The 26,457-nt window shown below is 41.9% G+C and overlaps 1 protein-coding gene across 8 annotated transcripts in view; it reads right to left on the minus strand.

Moving 5' to 3' along the window:
* Positions 1-10,501: 10,501 nt before the first annotated feature.
* Positions 10,502-26,457, minus strand: part of PCNX1 (pecanex 1) — an 88,768-nt gene continuing 72,812 nt past the window's right edge. For all 8 annotated transcript variants that reach the window (XM_032689942.1, XM_032689936.1, XM_032689935.1 and 5 more), the window contains 6 exons: positions 24,574-24,804; positions 23,907-24,181; positions 21,994-22,235; positions 20,558-20,994; positions 19,055-19,195; positions 10,502-15,492 (listed from right to left, as the gene is read on the minus strand). In XM_032689942.1, coding sequence (XP_032545833.1) covers positions 15,352-15,492; positions 19,055-19,195; positions 20,558-20,994; positions 21,994-22,235; positions 23,907-24,181; positions 24,574-24,804 — 1,467 coding nt within the window. In that variant the 3' untranslated portion in view covers positions 10,502-15,351. The remainder of the gene's footprint in view (positions 15,493-19,054; positions 19,196-20,557; positions 20,995-21,993; positions 22,236-23,906; positions 24,182-24,573; positions 24,805-26,457) is intronic.

Genomic DNA, 26,457 nt, shown 5'->3' on the forward strand with positions numbered 1-26,457 from the left:
GAGGGACTCCACAGAACTCTGGATCACTGCTTGCTGCAGCAATCTAGTGGCTCATGTTGAGCTTTGAGCTTTGCTGAGTAACCAGTGCCACCAAAAAAAAAAGAGGTTGGTGCCTGCAGTGTGTTGGGGGAGATGGGACTTTTGTATCCTTCTCATGCGACTTGGGGAGAGGCACAGCCTGCACTATGCAATGCAGTCAGAGGATTTTCTCCAAAAGGCTGGGGTTTTGAAAGCCTTCTGTAGGTGTCCCTTGGGGGAAGGGTGTGTCCAAGCAGAAACAACTGTCTGGTCTGCTCTTCATCAGCGTCTGGCGAGTGTCTATCCTGCTGCACCAGGGTTGCACATGGAAGCCCTGAGGGTAAACAGTTCTCTCACCCAGAACAGGCAGTGATAAGCAGAGCAGTTCATTTTGCAGGGACTTTATTTTGTACAGGAGTGAGTTTGTGTGTTGTAGGTTGGGCAGTTAATTAAGAACTGAGACAATGTGCTTGTTGGGTAAAAAACTTCCTTAGAGAGGATGGCTCGCATTATTTATGGCTTGCACTGATCTAACTGCTTGCTGCCAAGGAGAGAAGTTCCTCTTTTCCCTCCATGCAATGACACCAGCCCTGGCAGCCCTCTGAGCTGGCTCTGCTCCCTGAGTTGGCAGAGGCAACCCTCCTAAGTCCCAGGGGAGCAGAAACTGGGAGCAGGAGGACCCCTTGACTGGGAGCTGTGGCAGAGGGAAGGGAGCATATTGCTGTTGGATCACATCATCTGAAAAGTGCAAATTCCCCCTTGGTGTTAAACAGAGGTGAGATTAAACCTGCCTGAAACACTTCAATCTGGCTTCTCGGCATACAAAAATAACAGTAAAGTTGATTATGGCAGTATTCTCCCTTAGGACACCTGCCTCATTCACTGGGTAAGATGGGCTGTCTAAAATTCTGTTTCATTCACTGCACAACATCCAACATTTTTGGCAAGAAACACGCGCCTAAGAGACAGAGTAATGAAGAATCATTGGAACAACTAGGGACTGAATGTCAAAGTTAAGGAGGGAAGCACAACTTTATTTCCCTAAGTGCCTTAATTCAGAGTGCTTCCACTGGAAAATGTGTCCTTTAACATGTAACTCTTAGTGTAGTTATGGTTTTATTATGAGAAACTGCATGTAAACAGAACAATTTACCAAATCAATACCCAGCTGTGCACAAGGTTGGTTGTGAGTGCATTGCCATTGCCCCCTCTGTTGTAATAAACAGTCGGGTATTTTAGCTCATTGATTTGGTGCTGCTAGGACCATTTTAGGGAGAAGCAGTGCTGCCAGCATGTCCTGTAGCTCTGGTTAATGGGTATGAATGTTCATCAACTCAGCATCTTAGCATAGGTCTTGAGGACTGAGACTTTGAACTGAAGCACTTGTAGTGACCAATAGCATTTTGTAAGTACTTTTGTGGACCAGATCTCAGTTCCTGTAAGTGCTTAATTAACCTATTTCCATGACCTAGAAAACATACATTTTGTGCATACACAGCATTGCTGAGTCTCAAAGTTTATTGTTTCTCTCTGAATATTGGGTATTTTTCTTAAATCTCTTGCCTGTGAAGAATGTGAACATCTTAAATTCCATCAAAACCAAAAAAGTTTGGATTATTTCAAACCAAATTTGATTGTGTCGTAAAGAAAAACTCATAGCCAGGGTACAGGCTGTAGGTGCAATAGCAGAAGGCAAAACTTGCCAGGGCTGCTCAGCTGCAGGCATCACTCCCAGCGCCTGCTTTCCCTCTTCAGCCACTTGCCTCAGCACAAAGTAACAGAGAGTGGTTTTAACATATCAGCACACACTCCAGGATTGGATTCATCGGCAGGAACTCAGCCGATGACGAAGTACAGATTGGCACAGGCAAATCGTGGCATGGCAGCGTCAGGCAGGAAGTGGGTGTTCAGAGGGAATGGTCAGCCAGCAAATGGTCTGGTGATAGGAAGGGAACCCAGCAAGGCACCTGTCCCACGCCCATGCCCTGAGGACTTGTCCTTCTAGAAGCCCCCCACAGCTCCACCAGCTGGGCAGGACCTGCAGGTGCCGGGTGTGGATGAGCCGGGCACCAAACAGCTGCTTCAGGCACTTGCTGGCTGCAGGCTTTGCCCTGGGATGACATTCCGTGCAGCTACAGCTGGTCCATAACTGGGGCACAACAGGGGAGTCTGGGGGGCACTAATTCACCAGCGAATACCTTCACCAGGGATGCTGCTGAAGCGGCTGTGAGCAGCCTTCCAGCTTCATCCCAAAACCACAGACTATGCTGCTGCTAGAAATCTACTTATAGCATAACACTATATAAAAATCCTGACAGGCATCACCTATACTTTGATGCAATTTGTATTTAGAAAAGCCAGATAATACAGAATCATGGTTTTGCTTGTGATCCTGGTTTCTTCCTGCAGTGATGCTGTGACTTGAGTCTGGGAGCAGCAGTCAGAGACTCTCTTAGAGCGCTGGTGCCTGTGCTGCCTGCTCCCAGAAGTCTCTTTCTACCTCCTTGGCTGTGCTGGCTTCCAATAAGCAATGACAATACATGTTACTGGTTTTTAACACAGATGGAGTATTTATAGTTTAGGGCTTTTGTACTGTCTTCCATAGCTTAATTAGCAATATAATTTCCTGTAGATCTCCTTGTACATGTGGGAACAGATGAGAATGGCAATTACTGTGGAAAGCCAGGGGCAGCAGAGGGAGAGGAAGAAAGACAAAGATATACACATAGAGCCATTTCTTTGCAAGTGGTGTAACACGGAGATGGCTCTGAGCTGATGCCAGCAGAGGGAACTGTCTACAGCAGGTTTACGAAGGAGTCATGATTCATTTCAACTTCAGGAAGGTTCCCATATTGCATAAGAAGAAATCTCATACATATTGAAATAAACTTGCTTTAGTCTGCATTACCAGCACAGGCTGCGTTACCAATAATTTCACATTTGAAGAAAAAGGCTCTAAACAACACCATAAAGGAAATCTGAACAGCTGGCAATGCCCTAAGATAATCATGTTACAATAAGGGTTCAAAGGCCATATTGCCTAAGGAGCTGTACAAACATAAAACACCAGATCTGTGCACTGAATGTAGCCTATGGTAAGGTACAATGAGGGAGGCGAAGGGAAAAATGAGAAGCAGTGATACAGAGAAGGAGGTCCAGAGCAGAGTTCTTGAGATGCACTGCTCCCATTGTGATATCAGCCTATGTAGGTCCCCTTCCTCTGGGCAGGCACTTCTCACAGGAAACCCTTTTCTTGTCTCCAGCCCTGTCACAGGCAACCAGACTTAGGCTGGTGCACAGCATGTTTATATCACTCCAAAGGCTTTTCTCCTGACCCCTGTGAAGTGCATGGGCTGCAGAGAACCTTCCTATCAGAGCTGAGGCTCTGCTGTTGCAGGGAAAGCAGCTATGACTGCACAATTCAAGGCTGTGAGTTTGGAGTTCCTACACCCCTCAGCATGGCAGTGCTCATGGAGCTGTGCTGCTTTCTTGGCTGGTTTTTAGCTCAGTGTTGACTGAGTTGATTAATAAATCCTGCCTCCCCCCAAAAAAGAGAAAAATCTGAAGCTCACATCTACATCACTATGAGAAAAACCTTTATAGCACAACATATATATATACACATATATATATATATGAATTGCCTCCCAAAACACTCCTCTCTCATGAAGTGGATAAAATTCTTTTCTCCTATGAGAAGGCATGAAAAGGGAGGTGGAAATAATTAAAATTATCCAAAAGTCACCATAACAGCAGAGTTTTGACAGCAATCCTGCCCCTCGTGCCTTGCTGCTCAGCTTTAACCTCTACACAGACAACTTCTTCCACAGCATCCCTGGCCCCTGCTACAGCAGCTGCCAGCTGAGTTAGGATTCATATTTTAAGCTGTTTTTGCTCAAGCAGTTATGTGTTTTACATGCCTGTTTTGTAACTATGTGCACAACGAAGGCACAGTTACCTTCACTGCAACCCTTCGCATCCTCCCACATGTCATTTAGAACTGGGGAGGAAAACATTCAGAGAAGAGTTTAGGAAAGGTGAGCATCTGCATGTTTATGAATGAGAGAGAGAGAGAGAGTAAAGGCATGCTTGTCCTCAGGCATTGTTTGTAAAACGTTTGCAGGATGAAAATGAAAAGGCAGTTGTGGCACAGGCACTAGCACCCTGTAGCAAATCCCCAAGCTGGGCTCAGGCAGGAACACTGAGCTACATCTCCAATTTTCTTACATTTCTTCCATTTTCTTCTTCAGCTCATGCGACCTACATGCTCTGTGCCTAAAATCTTGGTGCAATGCCTGCTGTTCTGCAGACATGCCAGGTCACAGCTCTGTAAGGCAGCCCTCGTTTCAGAAGCGAGTGTATGTATAGATATATATACACACACATGTATACAGAATAGTGTGTCCTGGGACCTCCTCAGCAAACCCGGCACTGCACTTGAACTACTCTGAAAGACTAAGAGACAAGCCACAAAGCTGAATGATTGCTACCCTGCCCCAAATGCCCTCTGCAGCTGGGCAAGTGAAGGCTCTCGGCCTAAACATGCTGCCCAGTTTATGCTTTGAATGGTGTGTGTAAACTCCCTCTCCTCTTCCTCCATCCCTGACTACAAAACCACCTCAGCCAACAACATGTCAGAGCTATAGGCAGCTTCCTGAGGCACAGACAGGGACTGATGCACCTTGGGGATCTGGGTGCACATCAGGCATGGAGCTGGCACTGGGGCATCTTTGAGTGGCACTTGGGCATCTTTAAGCAGCAGCACAAAGGCTGCAGGTGCTTTTGGGAGGGCAGCTGGGCCATGAACAGCCCACACACCTGGAGGAGGGCAGGGTGTGCTGGGGATGGGAGGGGCGTGGTGTGGGCGGTATTTTTGCCTTCCTTCAAGGCACTCTTTATATAGCTGGTTACATAAAGCTGTGCAATTTGGCTCCTGTTGGGAGAGAAATGCGGGCGTAGGAGTACTGGTACACCAAACCCGACTGTAAAAGTCATCTGTGAGGTTTGGGCTTTTTCCCTATCATTCACCACTAATCTCCAAAACAGTCACTGCTGGATATTTAATAAAATAGAGAATAACTTAGCAGTAAGTCATAGCATGCCTCTAAAACCCAAGCTGGCAGTTGGAGGACAGCCACCCTACAGTTTTCCAGCCATGCCCATGCCAAGGCCTCCCAGGGGCAGCACTACAGCCCCTAACTCCCTTCCTGCAGTGGGGGGACCAGGGGCAGCAAGGGGTGACAGTGAGCTTGGGGCAGGCCATCTGCTCCCTTCCCTGAGGAGCTGCAGTGGCCAGGGGTGAGAGGCGTGAGGGGTTGCTCACCTCCCTCCTTTTTCCCCCCAGTGCTGGCAGCTCCTTGGCCACAGGGAAGGGTGAGCATGCATTTTTGGGCTTGGAACAGCAGTGGAAAAAGCATGCGGTGTGTTTTGCGCCCAAGATGAAGCCCAGCTCTGCCGTGCCACTGTGCAGCACCACTTCTGTCTGCTTCAGGGAATGCATTTTCCGTAATGAAAATCAATTGCGTTGAAAATAGTTAGGAGCTGCGTAGTGTAACATCACATACAGATGAACTTGTAATTGCGGCCAGCGCCGTGCTCTGAGCCAATTACTCATTACACGGGTCACTTCCATCCATCATTATCCACGAGGGGGATAGTACAGTGCAAGGCAAGGGCATGGAGTGGCTGGATGCTCAAGGAGATTGCCTGGCACGTGTGCGGGGCTCCAACATCTGCTGCAACAGCAAGGCAGGCGTGGTGGTGAGGCTCAGGCAGAAACATACAGGGCTTTCACCTAATCACCCTCGGGCTGGTCCCACTCTGTTGTTTGACATCAGTTTTAGTTGGTTATTAGCTTTGCAGCAGGTAACACTGTTTCTTATGTCTAGAGCTCCCAATTTCTCACACCCAGCACGTACCTCACCTTTCAGTGCATAAAGGGGGCTTATGAGAAAGACAGAGACATTTTACCAGGGCCTGTAGTGAAAGAAGGAAGAGCAGCAATTTTAAGCTGAAGGAGGGTATGTTTAGGGTTAGGGTTATTAGGAGGAAATTCTCTGAGGGTGCTGAGGCACTGGAACAGGTTTCCCAGAGAAGCTGTGGATGCCCCACCCCTAGCAGTGTTCAATGCCAGGTTGGATGGAGCTCTAAACAATCTGGCCTTGTGGAAGGTGCCCTGTCTATGGCAGGGGGCTTGGACTAGATAATCTTTGAAGGCCCCTTCCAGCTCAAGCCATCCTATGATGTTACCCCCATGCAGGTACCCACTCAGCACAAGTTATCCAGGCACAAGCTCCTAGGCAGCATCTAATCCTTACCTGGGCTGGAGGGTCTGCACAGCAGATAGAAGACCTGCCCATGCACATGGTGCCCACTTGACTCAGGGATCCCCACCAGAGGTACTTCCATATGATGTTAGGCCTTCTCTTCTCCCAGGTGCTGGCTTTCTTGTTCCTAATGCACTCTGAATCATGTCAAACTGGGGAAAAAAAAAAAAAAAAAAAAAAAATGTAGAAAAGGCAGATCTGCTCTCAGACCTCGGATGTGGCTCCCTGTGAACTGGCAGCAAGCAAACAGGCCGGGAGGCACAGTGGGGGGTCTGCACAGTGGGCAGGACAAGTAGAGGGGTCAGTGGGGGAGGTCAATACAGCATGTGCAGCTGGGGGGTGGGACAGAAGCAGGCTCCCTAGATGGCAGTGAGCATCCTGGCCAGCCAGAGGACCCTTGCCTAGGTACTTCCCTGACAGCAACAAGCTAACCTACCTTGAAGTATGAGGCATTGTCCAAATACAATTTATTTTTTTTTTAATGAAGTAAGGCACCAGGAAAGCAGATCAACCAGGCCACACCCAAGAATCATTTTCAGGATCATTTTTCAGATTCAGTGACAAAAAACAGAGTGCTGTAGAAAGCTACAGCCCGGAGATTTCCAAGCCTTAGGCAAAGGTGAGTGAAAAGCATTAAACCAGGGTGCAGCAAGAAAGTTACTGTGTTATTCATAGGAAAGATCCTGGGAAGGCAAGAAATACAAGCTGCTGGGCTCTGCTGTGGCTGGAAGAGAGAGCCGAGAAAGGACTGAGCAATGGGCTATTGCCAGCCCCACTGTGCTGATGCCTTTCCAGCTCCAGGGGAGAAACAGCTCCAGTCTCACTGTAGGTGTACACAATATACATTGATGGAGCAAAACTCTCCATTAATAGCAAACAGCGAGAATGACAAGAAGCAGGAAGCTGTAGTATCTAATTGCTCTTATATGCAAGTGCTGCTTCTTCCAGAGAGCACTGCTGTCTTGTAACCTGCAGAGAAAGGAGCTGCTACCAGTTTTGCTTTCCACACCTCTGTGTGACGGACGGGACTTGCAAATGTGCTGGCAAGGACAGAAGATGCAAATGGCATTGGCTTTCTTCCCCAGCGGGGGTCAGGGAACACAGGCGGCCAATTCCTCTAAGTGCTGGTAAATATGAAGAGCACAACAGAAGAAAAAGTTAATGTACTGCAGCAGTGACAGTGCAGGGGAGGGGGAGCTGGTGTGTTCCAAACCTCTGCTGTTCCCACAGTGAAAAACGAGGAAGGCTGGAACAGTTCCTGTTGCTGGGGAACATCACTAAGGTCTCTGCATCCCTGTCAGCCACTGCCAGGACGTGTAAAATGTGCTCCACCAATTAAGTGGAAATTGTTTTCTACAAAGACAGCATTGATTTCCTGGCAACAATCTCCTGCCTGCATTTTCTGGCACCCACATCAGATGGAGCAGGTAGGCTTGCAGGTGAGCTTCACAAGGGCATAGGTCCAAGCATTTCTTTCCACAGTAGGAGAGAAAAAGTTGCTGAACTCTGTGCAAGATCACGGTACTCTGCTACAAGCCATTCTGTGAGACCTGCCACGCCAGCAGAAGGGATGCGGGGTCCAAACAAACAACAAAGACTATTCGAATCTTCATCAGCCTGTATTTGTACTACAAGTGCAGTATGGATACATGTTTGGGTTGCAGGAGTTAGACATGCATTTCCAAGAACCACACATGGAAACAGCAGCCATTTCATTCTTGACATTGCAGAGGATCAAGGATGCTGTGCCCTTGAACCAAGGTTTAATCTGCAATTTTGCTTGAAGATGACAATGTACTATAGTATACAATACAGTGTATTGTATATATATGTGTGAAGAAAGTGACTCATTATGACCTTTTAGTAGTTTCAAGACTTGTGCCTGCTAAATCAGAATTGTATTAAAAGTTAATTTGCACTTTTGAGTAATTCACCTCTGGTTCACTTTGACACAGGGGGATTATTGGAAAGAGGTTGCAAAATTATATTGGAGCTGCCCGCTCCATCTCTTCCAGTTTCTGAAAAGACAAAGGTGGTCTTCTCTTTCCTTGCGTGTCTTTTCCCCAATATCTTTGTCTTCCATTTTCGTTCTGTTTGTTCCCCTCTTCTTCTTACTCCCCTGGCCATGGGATCACTGATGGTGAAAGAAAATAAATGGCTAGGTGGGTGTTTTCTTCTTGATGTCTGAAAGGACATTATAAATAATGCAAAAAAAAAAAAAACCCAAACCCCTTTATCCCTGCCCTGCTCTGCAGAGGGAAGGATAGCGTCACGCAGGGTCCCAGGACCACCGCGCTTTGCCGGCCGGCTCAGAGGGAACAGCTGGGTGGGAGTGGGGATGCAAATGGCATCATTGGAAGAACAACCCCAACCCAACCCTGGAGCGGAGCAGAGCAGCGAGGGGGAATGCAGGCGGGGCTCAAGCACCCGCTCGCCGCACGCACAGGCACTGTGCTCACGGGGCCCTCCGGCGGGGGGTGGAAGCGCCCCCGCTCCCCTGCAGACCGATCCCCCCTTCCCCGCTCCCGCCGGGCCCTCAGAAGCGGCCCCGGGCCCGCGCTCCCCACACGGGCCGGCCCTGGGCGGGCTCTGGCGGCCTCTGCCGGCCGCGGGCCCCCCGAGCCCAGAGCGCGGCCCCGCCGCCCCACACCCGCAGCCTTCGGGGGCGAAGCCTCAGGGACACGGCACAGCCGCCTCCCGCAGGAGCAGCTCAACGGCCTGAGATCGTTTCCCGACTAACTGCAACTGGCACGTTGGGCGGTGTTCTGCCTCGGGAGCTCGGAAAGAAACCTAAACCACCTTCTGATGACCAAAGGAAAATTCACGTAAGCTTATCTAACCAAGGACATCTAGAAAGTGAGCATGGCAAGGTGCTGCTGGAACTCAAGTATCATCTTTCTACACAAGAACTATTTTTCAGAGGACCAGTAAATAATATGATACAGGATCATCTTTGGCAGTACAAGGAAGCCAGGTGATAGGCATCACACTGACACAAACCAGGTGTATATTGTTGAAGCAAAGGCCCTGTGCCCAGTTCCCAGACATCAGCTCACAGGGATAGTCTTGGAGTTTGTGAACTGGATTTCTCTCAGGCAAAACTCAACTGGAAAACAGATTCCAAACACTAACTGGGGCTTCAGCTGCAATTTTTACCAGTTGCAGGTTCTTCAGCTGACACTGACAGCAAGAAACAATGGACTACAGCATATATCCATCTTCTCCTTTGCCACCCCTAAATCACTACTGGAAGTGCTGCTCATCCTTTTTTTGATAGTGGCAGCTGAAAGCACATCAGTTACAGAACTTTTGATCTGTTCAATGAGACTCGCTTACATTAAAGAGTACTTGTTTTCCTTCAAGAACACTTGCTCTATTTGTACGTTCCTCTCTCATTCATAACTTGAAGCCTGAAGCAGCTAAGGTTCAAGTCACCTTGTCTAGTGCAAGTTGCAGATGCTTGTTCAGAGTTAAAAAAAAAGAGAAAAGAAACATCCAATTTTTAGTTTGAAAGACACAGAGCTGTCCAACGACCATTTTTGTTAGAAGTTAGTTTTTCAAACTCAGAGGGACAAGATGATGATGTAATTCTCTGTACTAGTGTGAAGAAATTTGACAGAATGGACAGAGAGCAGCTGAATATTTTTAAATTAGTTTCACCGTATCAACAGGTGCTTCATGTAAGCACAGTGTTCATCAGGACTTTACCCAATGCTGCACTCAGCTATCAGATCAAGGGCAGCAGAAAGTTAGAAATCACTGATTAAACCACACTAGGTAAAATATTTCCCTGGGAAGTACGATAAATGAAAAATTACTGAGCATAGACAGTACAGTAGTGTTCTGGGCTTTGAAAAACATTCAAGAAAAGGGAAATGAATGATAGAGAGAAAATGCTTCAACAAAGACAAACCATTTTAACTGTAGAAGAGAAGGCATGTGGCACTCCTTTATGTAAAAGCATGAAAACTGATGATGCTAGCAATAAAACAGGAATAGCTGAGATTATCCTTTCTACTACATCTACGTAAGAGATAACTTTTAAACAAGAGAATCTTTCGTTAAAGGGTGATTTAATAAACTTAAAATAGTCCTTATAGGAAATTTGTGAGAATGATATCTTAAGAGAATGTAATAGTGCAATAAATGACAACAAGTGAAAAAAGGTTTTTTTATTTCTCAGTGTTTCTCCACTGTCAATACTGTCCTTTTGCTGCAACATGTTGCAAAAAACTCTCTGCCTTTTCCATTTTAAACAGCTACAATATTTACAGGCTGTTTCCAATAACACACGCAGACACATACACACTCACAGACACGCAGGAACACATATCCCTATCCCTGGCAATGTAACCATTTGCTGGTAGAGGCAATATATATTTTCATTGTCCATTAAAAACCAAAGCCATCCTCTCATTTATGCTCAACTCCCCTTTCAATTTCCTAACCAGCAGCTACTGTCAAGCTTTTGGGGGTGTCTGTAAGAAGTTACATGTCCGTCCAGCTATTTGATTGCCATCTTTCAAAGTTGTGGCCTAAGTGTACCAGGATTATCTATTCAAACTGTACATACCAGAAATCATAAAAATTGCTCATATTCAGATGTTCGTGACCAAGTGATGTAGGTATATTCCCAAAATCTTTTGGGGCAGCCATCTTAATCACCTTTTTAGAAATATGCATATCATGCTGGGGTAAAGAGTCACATGCGTTACTTTCCACCAAGGTGTTATGTACCCACTTTTTTACTAAGGCACCAGGAATTACCAGTATAATTTTTGAAAGAGTCCAGCGTCACTGAATGTACTGCATTAGATTATCAAATAGCAAGCCAGACAAAAACAGAATAGATGCCTATATAATAGGTATAAAATTCCTTAATAAAATCAAGTACATAAAACCTGTGGTGGTACAACCCCAATCCAATATAAGTTGAATAATATTGTTAATGGCAGGAAATGCAATCTACCCAGCTCCATTTTGTGAACAGAGAGTTCTAAAATTGAAAAAAGATCTTTAAAGCAGTGTTTTTGTATCTATAGTCCTAGGTTGTATGGTGGTGTGTGCATTACAGAGAAAGCTGAATCCAACTGTAAGGCATCTCTTCTCCCCCCTTGCCCAAGACCAGACAAAGCTTTATGGCTGCTTGCCAAAGCACCAAAGGCATTGACCTGTGCCACAAGTCCTCATCTGTCACCTCACCAGTTATCCAGGCTTCTCAAAAGAGTTCTTCAGTCCCCAAGGCATTGTGAATATGAGATGAGGAATGGCTCATGATAACTGCACACCTGACTGGAAAACTGAGATCACCACGCAGACATGCCAGATGTCCCAGGCAAAGCAGCTGTAGCACCATTCAGCCTACATGGAATTATCTCAGAAAACAACCATCATCTTCCCACAACTCTGAAACCATTTCACATATGCTGAACCATGAGAGAGATTCCCAGAATCCATCACTAGTATCATACAGTGCAAGTGGCACAGAAACTTAGGTGTCATCAGTCGTGTCACATACACAGTTTGAGGATTTTGTTTTAATCAGAACATTTTAAAAGATTTCAGAGGGGAGTTAAATGGGAGGAGGTTTTAAAAAAATCAAGTAGTAGCCGTTTTTACTAATGAACATAATCTAAGTAGTGGAGTTTTCAATAATTTTTCTGTAACTGAGTGTTTTAGGGAGAAGTAAGTCCTAACACATGTACAAATAGATACCACCTTTAAAGCAATCTGAGGAAAAGAAAATAGGTTGGGATCTACCTGAAAGCTACAACAGTGGGACTTAACTGGAATGTTCTTATGGCAAGAAAATATCACAATGCAAGTGGACAAAGTAAAATATTCATCTATAATGGGTTTTCATGGAAGAAAGATCTATAAAATACTACTCTATGGTAAACTCAATCTGGACTGACAGGACTAACTTGAGAATACCCATCTTTTCCATCCTCAAAAGAGAAGAAAAATGTTACACATCAAGACAAAAGCCAAGAAAAGAAAGCAAAAGATAAAAGTATCTCCATCTAAAAAAGAGGTTTCCACAGACAGATCTATCTTGTGGGGAATCAGAAGAAAACAAACATGTTTTTGTCACTTGCACACTGGAAACCAAAGACACAAACCAACATACAATCACAGATGAATCTTAAAGAGTTCAGGAAAAATTTTTAAAAGTTGATTTTCCAAAGCCTTATGGAAGAGTGAAATTTCAACTAGGTGGCTTCTCTTGAGCACACCTGGAATAGATATGAAGATTATGAGAATGGCTTCACAACAGATGTTTGCTGAGTATCTGAATGAAGGTATTAACCTGTTTGCTGGCCACATTAAAATCCATCTCCTGAAGGCAACACACCAAAAGCCTCATGATTTAAAAAAACAAAAAAACAAACAAAAAAACCCCACAGAAATGTCCATCAATTCTCTTTGCCCCTTTAAAAAAAAGCCTCTCTCCTCCCCCATCTGCTGTTTGCTGATCTAATTCCAGGCAGTTACATATGCTCTAAAATTTCTGCATCAACAAGCCATTAATTCCTATCATGTCTATTATCAGCAATGGACATTGTCCTTATCTTGCCCTGAAGAGAGTGATTGTTCAGAGCCAGGGTTAACATACTGAAAGTTGCTTCAGTCAAGTTTAAAAAAAAAAACAACCCAACTATGTATTTTGTTTTTCAGTCATTTGTTTACCTCAAGGCTTCAGTACAAGAAAAAAAAAGCAACAACCATGCAACTAATATCAAATGGGGGCTTGTTTTCAAACAAACTTCTCTTTCTAAAATGAAGGAATACTCTTAGTGATAGAGGAAACCTGAAGGGTTAATTAAAGGGGTATTTACCTGAAGGGAAGGACATAGAATAAAACCTTATCTAAAACACTTTCAATTCAAAACTTACACGTTTTCTTCATTCCTGATGACAGCAGTACCAGACCGCTAAAGAAGGTTCATCTACTGTACATTTTCAGATATGCAGGAGATGAATTCAACTACACTATAATGTGTACATATGATAAATGACTTTGTTGTCCAATATAGTTTTAACTGTGGCAGATCCAGAACTGTGCATTTATACCATGACTGAATGGGACTGCACAGGAATAATCTGAATAGTAATATGCAACTGTAAGATGCACAGTATTCTGAGGACAAGTTTGCATAGTATATGATGCAAGCAAGGTCCCAGTATCATTCACTGGGAACAGTATCTAGAATTGACGAGCTACCAGGCACACACTTACCCTTTCACGGCTAGATGGCATACAGTGACTTGAGCTGGAATACTAATGTTTCCTAGGTAGCTGTTCCTTCCTTTTTTTTTTCTTTTTCTTTTCCCATATAATTTCACTCTTACATTACGTACATAATGGACAATGTTTCTCTGATGTCAGAGAAATAATTACTATAACCTCTGTGGTATATCAGAAGTCTCTTCTGCTTACAATACATACAAAGAAGTGGAGGTGACTGGGAAGGAGATGGCTGCTCCCAAAAGCTAGGACTGTATGCAGTTTCTCCACAAAGTCCTATATAATTACAGGTCAGAAACAGGAAACAATCATAACAGGTACATTTTTTTCTTACGGATTAAGAAAAGCGAATCATAGGAATTGCAAGTCAAGAACAAACCAGTTTCCCTCTCACACTCCCATGATAGTTCTGAGTTACTTGTTTCCCTGAATACACACTTTTAAAAAAATACAATAAAACCTAGGATATGTAACACATGAATAATTCAACTTCACAGTTATAAATACTCAAATTACACTTACATAGAATATATAATCACAGATAATAAAATTCAAGTCATAGAAAAGAATGAAGACTACAGGGAAAGAAAAGGCAAGGTGGTAAAAGTGATACAAGTTTAGGGCTGTGCCTTCTACAAAAGATCTTTAAAAATAGAAGTCAAGTTTTCTTGCATTCTTTTTTTTTGTTGTTGTTGGGGGGGAGGTTGTTGTTGCCATTTTTTCTTTTTAAACTGGATAGAATCAAAAAAACCTTCAAGCATCCATGAAGAAATCATGGACCTGCACCTCCCCCTAAAAAACTATAACAACCGTGTCTGCCAGAGAAAAGCCAATGAAACAACACAGCCAGCTCGGGGTGTAAAGAAGCCAAGCAGCTATGGCTAGTGAAGGGAGGACAGATGAAAGGTCATATACTGGGGCCCACTTTAAAGCTAGACGTGTTGTACAGGTTTGAGGTACCACTGCCACCACAATAAAGTCTGATGTAGTACAGGGATACTCAGGTGCTTTTCTATGTATTTGTTATTTTACCATTTATTGTGAAGAGGATGCAGCAAATGCACTTGTACGAAATACAGAACATAGAACCAAACCCATGGCACAGCCCTTACCATCAACATGTATATGGAGAGGGAGGGGATTAATCCCAAAGGCAATTTAAATAATGGTATTTTATATACTTATATTTATATATATAAATAAATGTTCTCAGCAATCTCAGGGTTGTTTTTAGTGCATTGCTGTAAAAAAATTAGTGCAGTTCTCATTAATGTTTAGCTCATAAGGAATAAGAATCTATACATCTGTTCAGTCTCTTCTTGCCACACCTGAAACCCTTACACTGTTTCACCAAACTGAAGGTTTGTAGTCAATTTCTTTAAAATAAGGTGGATGAATTCCACGCACTCTGTGACAAGACATGGCAATTTTTGGCAAAACAATTAGAAAAATATGAGGTGCTCTGATCTTAGAACTGAAAAGTTTGTTGATTTAAAGCATTACGCAATGCATAACAAAATTTATAAACAAGAAGATATGTCTCAACAAATCTATCCTTCATGCAAGTGTTTCTTCAGCAGCTAACAACTTAAAAAAATTTCTTACACTTGTTTATTTGGGGAAAGGGACTTAGACAAATCTGTGTTTCAAGTCCTTTCCTACAACCAGACCAAAGTTTCATGTCCCAGGAGCTGCTTCTTCTGGACCCTTCTCTCTTCTGAACCGTTGGAGAAGGGGAAGTTTCAGTCTCAAAGAGCTTTACACTTCAGCCCCAAGTTCAAGGACTCCAGTTTCAACAACAGCAACATATTTATCTTCAATTTGAACCAGCAGGATGGTTTTATCTATATGTGACCGACTACTTGGATCTCTGCTGCAAGGCACCCAGCGGTGAATCACCTGGGGAGGAAAAAAAGTATAATAAAATGTAAGCTCCATATGGAGAGCTGCCTTATCAAAGTTGTGGTTGATAATTCAAGACTCTTACAGGGCAAAAGGAGCAAAAATGTAACTGCTATACTGACTTAGTTGTTCATTTTTCAGTGACAGCATATCCACAGACAAGCTACTTGTTTAAGTCTTGCTGAAGATCTGCATCTTAAAATCACAGAATCGTTTAGGTTGGAAAAGACCTCTAAGAACAATGAGGCCATCTGTGAGAACAGCTTGCTTACCTGAGAACAGCCAGTCTTTGATTTAGATTTCAGCAGGGACAAACAACTTGACCCAAAGCAGAACCAAACAGTTCAGCAAAGTGAGTAACAACTGAAAAATTGTTACATGTGTACAGATGTGGGATATTTTGATGCTCTAGCTCTAAGTCTTAAAATACTTCAGTGTTGTGCAGCACATAATGGCACAGAACTTCGATTTACCAGGAGTTAGGTGTAAACTACAGTCTCCTCTGAGTCAAAGCCTTTGCCCTAATTTTTTCCCTACTCACTGTGAATGCAAGGTTGATCTTCTGAATTAAGTTATTCAAAGATAATTTAAAATTAGAAGTATCACAAAGAGGAAGGATTTCAGAAAAAGAGCTACAAACTACTCTCCCAGACTCCCTTGGATCTACAGAATTCAGGTACTTCAATCTGCTGCTCTCAAGGATACTGCCTGATATTGACCACCAAAAGGTCCCTTTTCCATACAGGCCCTTGTATGACCTTGCATGTCTCTGCTCAACTGCCTCCATAAAAATATACCCTTAACTTCTAGGTGCCTCAAAGAAACCATAAAAATGCTTCGGTAACATGGTTTTAAATATTGCCAGCTCCACAGAAACAGAATTACCTCAAATTTGCCAGCTGTGAGAAAAGAACCCTTCATTCAAGACAAGGTAAGTTAAAAAGCAAATAAAATTAATTTTTACAAAATCCAAGACAGTACAGTTTTCAAGAGTTCAAAAGACACAGGTGGGGAAAAAAGGACAGAAAACCACGAGTGATCTGTATCTTCCAAGATCAAATCCAAGAGATCCACTTCATCTTCATTAAACCCAGCTCACAGCTGACTGTTTCTTGAACACTGGGTGAAGGAGATTCAGCTTTGTCCACTGCACGAGATCTATGCTGCATTCACAGGGAGAGCATTTCAGCCAGGGAAGCATGGCATGTTTAGTTCCCTTTGATGCAACAGCATATTTAAGTGGTCTGTTAAAGTCTGACTTCAAAGTGTGTCCCTATAAACTTCTTACACAGCTGTATGGAATGAGGCCAGGAATATTCTATCCCCAGACACATAAAATATTGCCCAATGAAGTCCCAGGTACTACATCCTTCTTGTCCAGCTGGTGCCTTTGAGATAGCTAAGGGCTGATTCCAAAAGCATCAATATAATGGCTCCTTGAAAACTGTTTACATGCAAAAGTTGTACATAGATTAAAACTCACCACAGCCATACCTCCACACTCAGTTTTACCATCTCTTCTATCATGACTGGCATTTATTTGGTCACCATAAATGATTGATAACATGCAATATAATGTCACTAGATAGACAAGAGGTGATAAGAATCTCTTGAGAGGAAAAAGGTTCTTCTACATGCCAGTGTCATGTATCATAGAAAGATAATGCTGAGTATACCTTTATCTCAAAATGTGGAAAAAGCAGCTACATTACAAAGAGGACTGCTAAATTTAATTTCCTTGAAGAAACTTTATCATGTCTTTCTGCCTTATATATATATATATATATACACACTGTACTGCATACTTAGCAAAATGAAAAGCAAAGTTAGGAAAAATACTTTTTTCTACTCTGCAGCAAAGTTTTTAACTACTGAGTGCAGAAGTTCATCCTGAGAGCACTGACATAAGGCTTCGTCAGGTAAACTGCTTGATGAGCAGCATCTCAGCAGGTAAGAATCATTTCTGCCTATTTGCAGTAAGGACCACAGCTAAAAGATCAGAAAGGGAATACTATCCTATGAGCTAAGGAGTGTACTGATACTAGTATTTTAACCACAGGCAGTGGAAACCGTGTCATCAAGTTAAATCCTCTTGTCCTAATCACACACTGGATAATCTGGTGCTTTCCCGTTTCCTCTTAGGTTAAAAGATGCTCTTCTAAAAAAACCTGCCAGTATGCTGCACCAAAAATAGATGAGAAGCATTCAGAACAGCAGCTTACTCTGACCTTTAAATCCTCTTGTTTTAATCTTTCTGTAACATCAATCACTGCACATGTCAATGTGCTGCAGTTCACAAAATACACTCAAACTCCTGAAAAAAATTGTCCCATGATACTGGACAACAGGACATGTTTCAAAATAACCCTCTACATTCAGTAGTATCTTTATGACATTCTTGATTTGCAATAGTACGTCTAAACCAAACATAACAGTGAATGTTTACAACAGCATTCTACTCCCAGGAGTTAACTACAAGGTAACTCTACTATCTTAAGAGTGGACTTTTAACTCTGATAAATTCCTTCCATGAATAATTGTATTTTCAGGGCCCTTCCTTCACAAACAGATACCAGCAAGGTAAATCCAGCATACACTGTGTTACCGGCATATCGCCATTTCTTACCTGAAGTTTGCACATACATCCACAGTGATGTGGACTTTCAGATGGCAAAATCCATCCCCTGAATCCAATTTATAAGTAACGCCTCCAACTGAGGTAAACAGTTAAAGGCATTCCTTCTAAACTGCCAAAACTGCCATATTCCAAATGAAAATACAGTTGTATTGATGAACCAATGCAAACACAATGTCAGTGACTCTTCCCTTTTACTATTTATCACAGAAAGAATAGTCACTGGAGCATCTTTATAGATACAAAGGCTAAAAAAAAAAAAAGTGTACACCTCAGTAAAAATCAAAAAGCTTCAAAGATAGATCTGCATTTTTTCCTCATAAAAAGAGTCTAAATTGGGAGATAAGTTTTCTAACTAATGCAGTAAATTTTTATAAAATGTAGATGGAACACCCCTACGGAAAAGAGACGAAATTTCAAGTCATGGGCTTACACAAGTTTTAGAACAGATTTCCTTCTTAAAGGGAAGAAAACATGATATTTAATAAAGAGACATCTAATAAAGAGACATCTAAAGACAATGTTATTTGCCTCTTTTTTTGATCAGAATAATTTAAAACCAAATACTGTTAATCATTCAATTTAGGAGCTGTTGGTAAACTGACCTGTATTTGTTCGGAGATTTAAAGAATATGAAAATGAAAATTAGATGAATGAGTGAAATGCCTGAGAGTTCATGACAAGAGGTGGAAGCAGGCAGGAAGGAGAGATGGTTGACAACATTTGAAACACCATCCTGCATCTTTTGCATAAAGTTGCAGAAATATCTCTCTGCTTCAAATTAGGACAGCAACAGTGACGTTGAGGACAGCTGCTGATCTAACTTACTAGTACATCTATCTTTGGCCTTGACATCTAGGCAGACTGCCACAGAACCAAGACACTGCCTTAAGTTTAGCTTGGCAACTTCTAAGCAAAACTTACATGGCCTTCCATGCCTTCCTGAGGACTCCAGTCTTTCCAGCTGTTTCTTCCAGCTTTTAGCCGTATCACCTCATCTGGCCACTGCAGCTCTTTCCTTTTTGACACGTTGATCCCTTCCAGTACTTGACTGGGATCCATTAACTATAAGTAGGAATTGAGTTTTGACTGTTAGTTCAGCCAAAATTTAAAAGAAACAGATAAACTGTAACCTTTTGCATACTCCCAGATAACTGGCTTTAACCCACTCAAATTGATTCCTGACCCATTTCAGTGTTGGAAACAAGCTCCAGGCTAGGAAACAGCCTGTGCAGCACTGAATTTGGAAATTAGGCTGTGGTTTCAGACACAGTTGACAATATGTCAGTTCACTAAAGCAACAGCTCTGGTTTCCTTTCCCACTTCTTTCAGTTATACTGGCTCACAGCAGGGTCTGGGGAGCTGGTACAACGTAAGCATTGGCAGCACACAGCGTAGTAGCAGGGAAGAGTTAAGTGATGATGAGCTGTTAAAATCGGCTCATTACTTCTTACAGAACATAATAAGTAACATGGTCTTAAAGAATTTACTGCTAGGCAGAAAAGCATTTATCTACTAGCAGGGCTAGATGAGACCCGCTCTGTGTTTTGAAGTAAATTGGTCTTTCCACAGGGGAAGCAGGAGAAAACTCCTGAAAACTACTTCTTATTTAAGGACAGGGAAAACTCCATAATGTCCACTGTCCAAGGGCACACGTCCACTTTGCCTTTATCCTCCTCACACAGAGAAAGTAAACAGCTTCATAAAAGGGCCCTTGCCCGCAAACAAAAGCTACTAAGGACAGATCTGAAAATTTACTTATTTGCCCACTATGATGCAGTTTACTAAAGATTGCTCTAAACTGAGGTGACATCAGCAATCATGTTTATTATGATCTAGTCTATTAAATACACTTCTTGATGTTTTCCGCTCATGTAATGCCAAAGGCATGTACGTGGGGCTGATAAAAGCTAGGAAAGCAAGAACACAGATTTCTGGATTTTCAAAACAAGTAAGGCTGCCAGGATTAACTTAGTCAATAGTGTACTGTTTGCTGCTCAATAAACCCTGACATAGCAATAACCAAGGAATAAATACACGTGAAAGTGAAAACAAGTATATTTACAGTTACTTTTGTGGAAAATCTACTTGGCTTCAAAGAAAAAAAACTAGTTGCAAATGAAGCTGTTTAGCTTTACATGCTGCAATGTATAAAGGCTAACCATGCAGTGGAACTGAGTTCCGCTGATGTTCTCAATGCTGTACTACAGCAAAACATAAATAATGTAAACCAGGAGCATGCAGGAAGGCTTGTCCAGAAAACTTTTTTCTTACATTAGTTCTCCAAACATAACCGCACAGAAACTGTATACTCAGACATTCCTGAATGCATATGTATTTAAAAGTAATGATTTCAACAACATACAAAGTAACAACTAACAAAAGCATGTGGAAACATAGGTTAACTTGTTCTTCTAGACTATTCACCTGGATTCTGTAAATAACGTCATCCTTTTTGGCTTGCATTTGATTTGCAGGGCTTGCATTGCCACCTGACTGAGTTTCAGCTGCATTACTCCCTCCTTCTGTCCCTAGAAAGCCCACAAGGGCATGCTGTTTACAGGCTGGGATGCTTTGGCTGGAGCTGCTGGAAGAGGGCAGTCCATGCTGCACGCTGACCCCAGTCTGGCCAGTAGGTTCCATTTGGTTCACCATAGATAGGCGGGACTGGATGGATGATGGGAGGTTACGAAGGGATATCTGACTGGTGGAAGAGCGCCGACAAGGCACAAAGCCTGTTGTGGATGTGCGAAGAGATGAATGACGACTGCCGTAGCAATAGGATGAATGGCTAGCTACTGAGGCACGGGCAGGGGAATGTCTGACAAGGCTGGACTGCACAGAGTGAGAGCTGTGACTGGTGCCTAAAAGTAAAAGATACAGAATCAGAAAAGTTTGATAAAGCCTCCCACACACATTAGATTGCTGACACACAAACATTTTAGTACACAGATACATAAAACTGATTGGTCTAATCAACATCATCTGCAACAGCTGTACCGCAGATCTCCATTGCATTTCACACAGCGGAACATCTGAATACATTCTACTCATCTCGGAATTTCATATTCTGTTCAATTCACAATCCCTGCCAGACAAGTAGCTTGAAAAATGCTTCAGTCTTGCTCTTTCTGCAATTTCTTCCTTAATATTAACACTTAAGTTTCCCAAACTTAAGGCAACAAGGCAGCTACAGATGTTCGTGTTTCAAAATCCTGAATATTCTTTCTTAATATGCTTGACTACACATTCAAATTTTGGGTCAGAAAATTTGTTAGAACGAAAGCTGTTTTAAAACAAGTTCAGAAGAATTTAATACATTTAAAGTTAAAAACAAATTGCAGTTCATGAGCACTGGTGTCACTACTTTTCCTGTAATAAGTATTTGCAAATACCTCTTCACAGAGAGATTTGAAAAACTTTCTCGGCTTTACTGGTTTTCACCTCCCTAACTACAGATCACTATGGACCCTTGGATAGGATTCAGCTAAAATACTACAGAAATAGAGAATTCGTTTCACTGTATAAATAAGTAATATAAGACATTCACAAAAAATGAAACCAAGTTTAGCATTCGCAGACAATACAACAGAAGTGAAAAGATCCAACGTGTAGAGACATATTATAAAAAGTTATTTAATCTATTTTGTCAGCACAACTATACCCCCCTTTTGGTCAAATCTGTTTGGTAACCTTGCACTGCATAAAACAGTACTGCAGTTTGAGATGAATCCAACAGCTCTTAACACTATATAAAATCACTTTTGTTTGCTTTTTCTTTTAACTTAGGCCAAGGAGCTGAAAGGTCAGTTCTGGCTATAGGATTGAACTTGTATAAAGCTGTTTCTTTGTTTTAAGTTTACCCAGAGTGGAGGGATGAGTTGGTGGGTGAGCTGCAGGAAAAGTTGTGGGATGAGCTGCAACAGGAGGATGCTGTACTGCTCCAGGTCCCTGCCCTGTAGTTGCATTCCCTCCTCCTTGTGACATGCTGCTCTGTGACTCATTAATAGTTGCATTATTACTTGTGCAAGAAGCTCCACCTCCAGCATCTGAATCTTCAATGTTTCCACCACTATTGCAGCCAGCTCCACAGCCTTTCCTTAGTCTGGAAACGTAATACAATTGATACATTAAGTCAGGCCTCCTAATATCAGGATTATATGAAATGTCTCATGACAAGCAAAAAGCTTGACTAAGCACAATCCACAGTACTCCCCAAAATCAGATAAAACCTGACTTTATTTTTTCAGAATATGCTTTGCAAATATAAATGCTGCTTTCTAAGAGATTGCAATTTTCTTCACGACAGCTATCCCGTAACAGGGATGACAAGTCATATGCTCATAGAAGATAGCTTTTTAAAAATTATCCCACCTCTGAAGTACAATAAAGTGAAACAATTCTAAATCTCAAGTGTTGGTAGAACATCCCCATTATTTTGTAACAGTTTAGTAAAATTTATGCTACTTAACACACTGGTCATGCATACTGTTATACTGCAAAAGCTTCAGTCTACTCGGAATAGCAAGAAAAGAATGTTTGCTGGATTTTTTTAAAATGTATTCGCTTTCCGTTACCTTCATAAATGCACTCACAACTGTTTGAAGCACATTTTGAACATTCAGACAGTAGGTTAGCCAACATTTCCCAGAATACATAACTGCACAGTTTTTTAACACTGTTTACACTAAAAAACTTCAGATGGACACAAAAAACGCAGCACATTTCCTCCTCCCTTCAATTCCTACTTTTCGGTTTTCTTTTCTTTCTGTTGCACTCAAATACACTGACCAGTCCTTTCCAATTTTGTTTGCCTCAGGATCCAGAATCCTGAAGCTATATACACACCTTGGATCCAAATACTTGCTGTGTCATAGTTTCACCTGTTATTCTATTGAGTCTGACAAGCTGATGGTGACAGGAGACAAACACCTCTACAGTAAATGTGGCATACTCTGAGGTGAAGCAGCACGTTCTGTTTTGATGTGCCGTAGATGTCTAAGTTAAATATGACTATCAGAACAGCTACAGGACTGTTCAGACTATGGCACTAGCTCCTGGGAGTGGTAAGAACTGGGATGCACATTTCTGAATGCCACACATAGCTGCCACTGTTGCTTTTGGAGTCACAGTCAGTGGCCAGAAATGCAGTGAAAGTTCTGTGGCCTATAAAACACAGCATGGCAACATTTAGTACTGAATTACTCAGGGGTCATGTGGTGAAATGATTATATTATTACCGTTCCAGTTATTTGTTCTGGCTCTGACATTTGGGGTTATTTGTAAGTACTCATGAGATTTTGAACAACAGCTAAAGCTTGTGTTACTATGCATGAGCATACCCTAACAACATTAATATTGGCACTTTCATGTTAAATATGTGCCAGACAGGAACCCTACCAAATAGTCCTGATTCTATAAAGATAGTATTTTAGACTGCAAAAGCAACGGTACTGAAAAAAATAGTACAGAAGTTGCATTGTCTCTCATTATCAGACCTAATGTTCGAACTGAAGTCATGATTCTTGCATCTAGACTTTGTCTTCTTTCCTCTGATCTCTATTTACATAGTTTGTGGTCTCAGCATTGAAGATTAATCCTGTAACAAAGCAGTTGCTACATGCTACTGATGTGCCCAAAGTAAAACTCAAGGTGCGTTAATTTTTATGGGACTGACTCTTATAAATTATGCTGTGTTGGGCCTGTTGTACAGAACTAGTTAGTGGAATATGAGAGCATGAACACATACTAATGAGAACTCATTTCCTCAGCTCACCTGTGCCATGTAGACACTACGAAGTTTCTGATGTTTCCTAAGCTGATGGCTCCCCCAAGAATGTCCTTTAGCTGTTCATGACTATCTGAATAAGAAGTAGTCAGCGGTGAGACATAGATTGGGTATCCAATTGGCTGGTCACAAGAGGAGTTAATCATGTTCCTCAGAGCTTGTTTAGCGTTTTGGATACTTCCTCTCTCCGGATTACGATTACGCAGGAAGACAAGCTCCTGCTGTTGTCCTGCCCACAGGCCACGCACACACTCCTTATTCACCTGCAAAAGCCAAGTAGAGAGAGGCTGTGTCAGAAAGTAAAGCAATGAGAGCATTGGTGACTGCTGTGCTATACCAAAGCCTTCCTGAGCATATGCAATATTGCCCTGCAGAACGGCAAGCATGCATATGCACTTCTTTAACAGGCTGAACTTAGGGACACAGGCTGCAACAATGACAATAAAGCATGGGATGAGAAATAAGAATGGGATGAGAAATAAGATATTTTAAGTCAGAAGGAACTGATTTCCTGATATAGTACTTGCACTGCATGAGAAGAAGCAGCCTTAGCAATAATAAAACAATAAAGATTTCAGTTCAAGTAGCAGTTTGGTACAGTTATTAAAACACACTCCAACATACTGTCCCACTGTGAAACGTGCACAAAGCTTACCTTAATGACCCTGAAACTGAGATACCGCTTATTTAGCATAATGATTTTATATTCATTGGTGCCATCGTCCATCACGTGACGCAGAGCAAGAAGGGACGGAGAATTGGAAAGAACTGCACTCCGCCAAGCAGGGTCTCCTTCATGTGCTATAACTAGATTTTCTTCGTGGGTTGTTATAGCTTCATAAAGGACAGAAGGATCATCATATTCATCTGGAGAAGTGAAGTGATCCTGTTTCCAAGAATACATGTTCAATAAGATATGATTAGCGTTTCAGTATAAACCCCAAACATTTCAAACTCTTGAAATGATCAGTGCATTACAAAAGTTAGTCATCAAAAATACTGAATACCTACTTTAGAACATTAAAGATAACCTCTTTTCCAACAGATTGGTTCTGTTTGCTTGTTTACTTCTTTTTTTAACTTAAAACCAAAATGATCAGAAGCACCTGCCTATCACTGATTCAAGTAAATTTCTAGGTGAATTTTACACTAGATTTGTATTTATTTATATTGCTTACAGAAGCATTTTAGTTTTAGCTTCTTTTCTTACTCGTAAGCCTTCAACTGTAAAACACACTGAAGTAAAACACTGATTATTCATCGAGACTGCATTATATGAAGAGAGCAACAGGAAGAAAAACAATATTTACTATTAAAAAGTTTGCATGGATGCTTGATGACAAACTATTTCAGCATCAGGTACTATCAAGACAACTTACATGACTACCAGTCAAATAGAGACACAACATCTACAAGTTCAATTCAGTATTAGGTCACATTACTTTCTGGTTAAAAAAGGATTGTGGTTAATAGCCAAATTTCCAACACCAGCTGAAGCCTGGATATGCTACTGCACTGCAAGTGAATAAAAACTTTTCACAGATTATTACAATAATGTTCAGAAAAACAACAATTTTTTTTAATTGTTAGAGTGATCTTTATTTTTCTCCCTTTTCATTCCCTGACTTAATTCAAGCCCATTCTGCACAGTAACCCTCTGAGAACACTCCAGAGCCGTTGAAGTGGTACTTCTGCTGGTTTCAACAATGATTTTGTAATTATTCTGCTTTGCTACCTGTAGTCCTAACATACACATTCTGCTAAATTCAGAGTTTGTTACATGAAAGAGTTGATTCAATCGCTGCTAGCTTTGGGGGACTTCTAGAGTCTGCGATGAAGGCAATAAAAGAACCTTTCATAATAATTTTAAAAGTGCAATTAAGATTTGCCTTTGATTTGCCTATGATTCTCAAGCAATCTATTTTTCTAGAGTACCAATACTTTTCCTTCCTTACAGAGTGCTTATCACTAAGTACATGCTTTCCTGTACTTGCTGTGCACATTCACTGGACAGAATTAGAGATTGTTCATCTTCACCCTCACTTCACTATAAAGACCAACTCTAATTTCAGCTTATTGCAAAGCAGCCTTCTTATTCTCACCTGAAACCTGTGATTACAACACTTCAAAGCAAAAAGAACAAGAAAAACAACTCCCATTGGAGGAGAGGGCTGTGCAGCTTTGAATGCATGATAACCTTTTAAGCCAATTACACATGTGTAGAGAGGGAAGAGAGAAGGAAAATATCAGAGAAGTTGTTCATAAGGGAAATGCCTCTAGATAGGTATGCAACAAGGCTTGACATGTTCTCTGATCTACATTTAGTGTAATTTTCAAGCTCTGAGCATAAACAGTATTCCCTCTTCCTCTGTATCAACTTCCACAAGAGTTATAATAAATCAAAGGACAACACATGATATTTCCTCGTTTTCAGCTATCAATCTCTATCACATGCCTTTTATTATCATCCTCTTTTTTCTCTCTCCCAGTCACTTATTTTTAAAAGAACAAATGCACAGAAATAAAAAGAACTGGACAC

The sequence above is a fragment of the Chiroxiphia lanceolata genome, chromosome 6 (assembly GCF_009829145.1).
Source record: "Chiroxiphia lanceolata isolate bChiLan1 chromosome 6, bChiLan1.pri, whole genome shotgun sequence".
Lineage (NCBI taxonomy): Eukaryota > Metazoa > Chordata > Aves > Passeriformes > Pipridae > Chiroxiphia > Chiroxiphia lanceolata.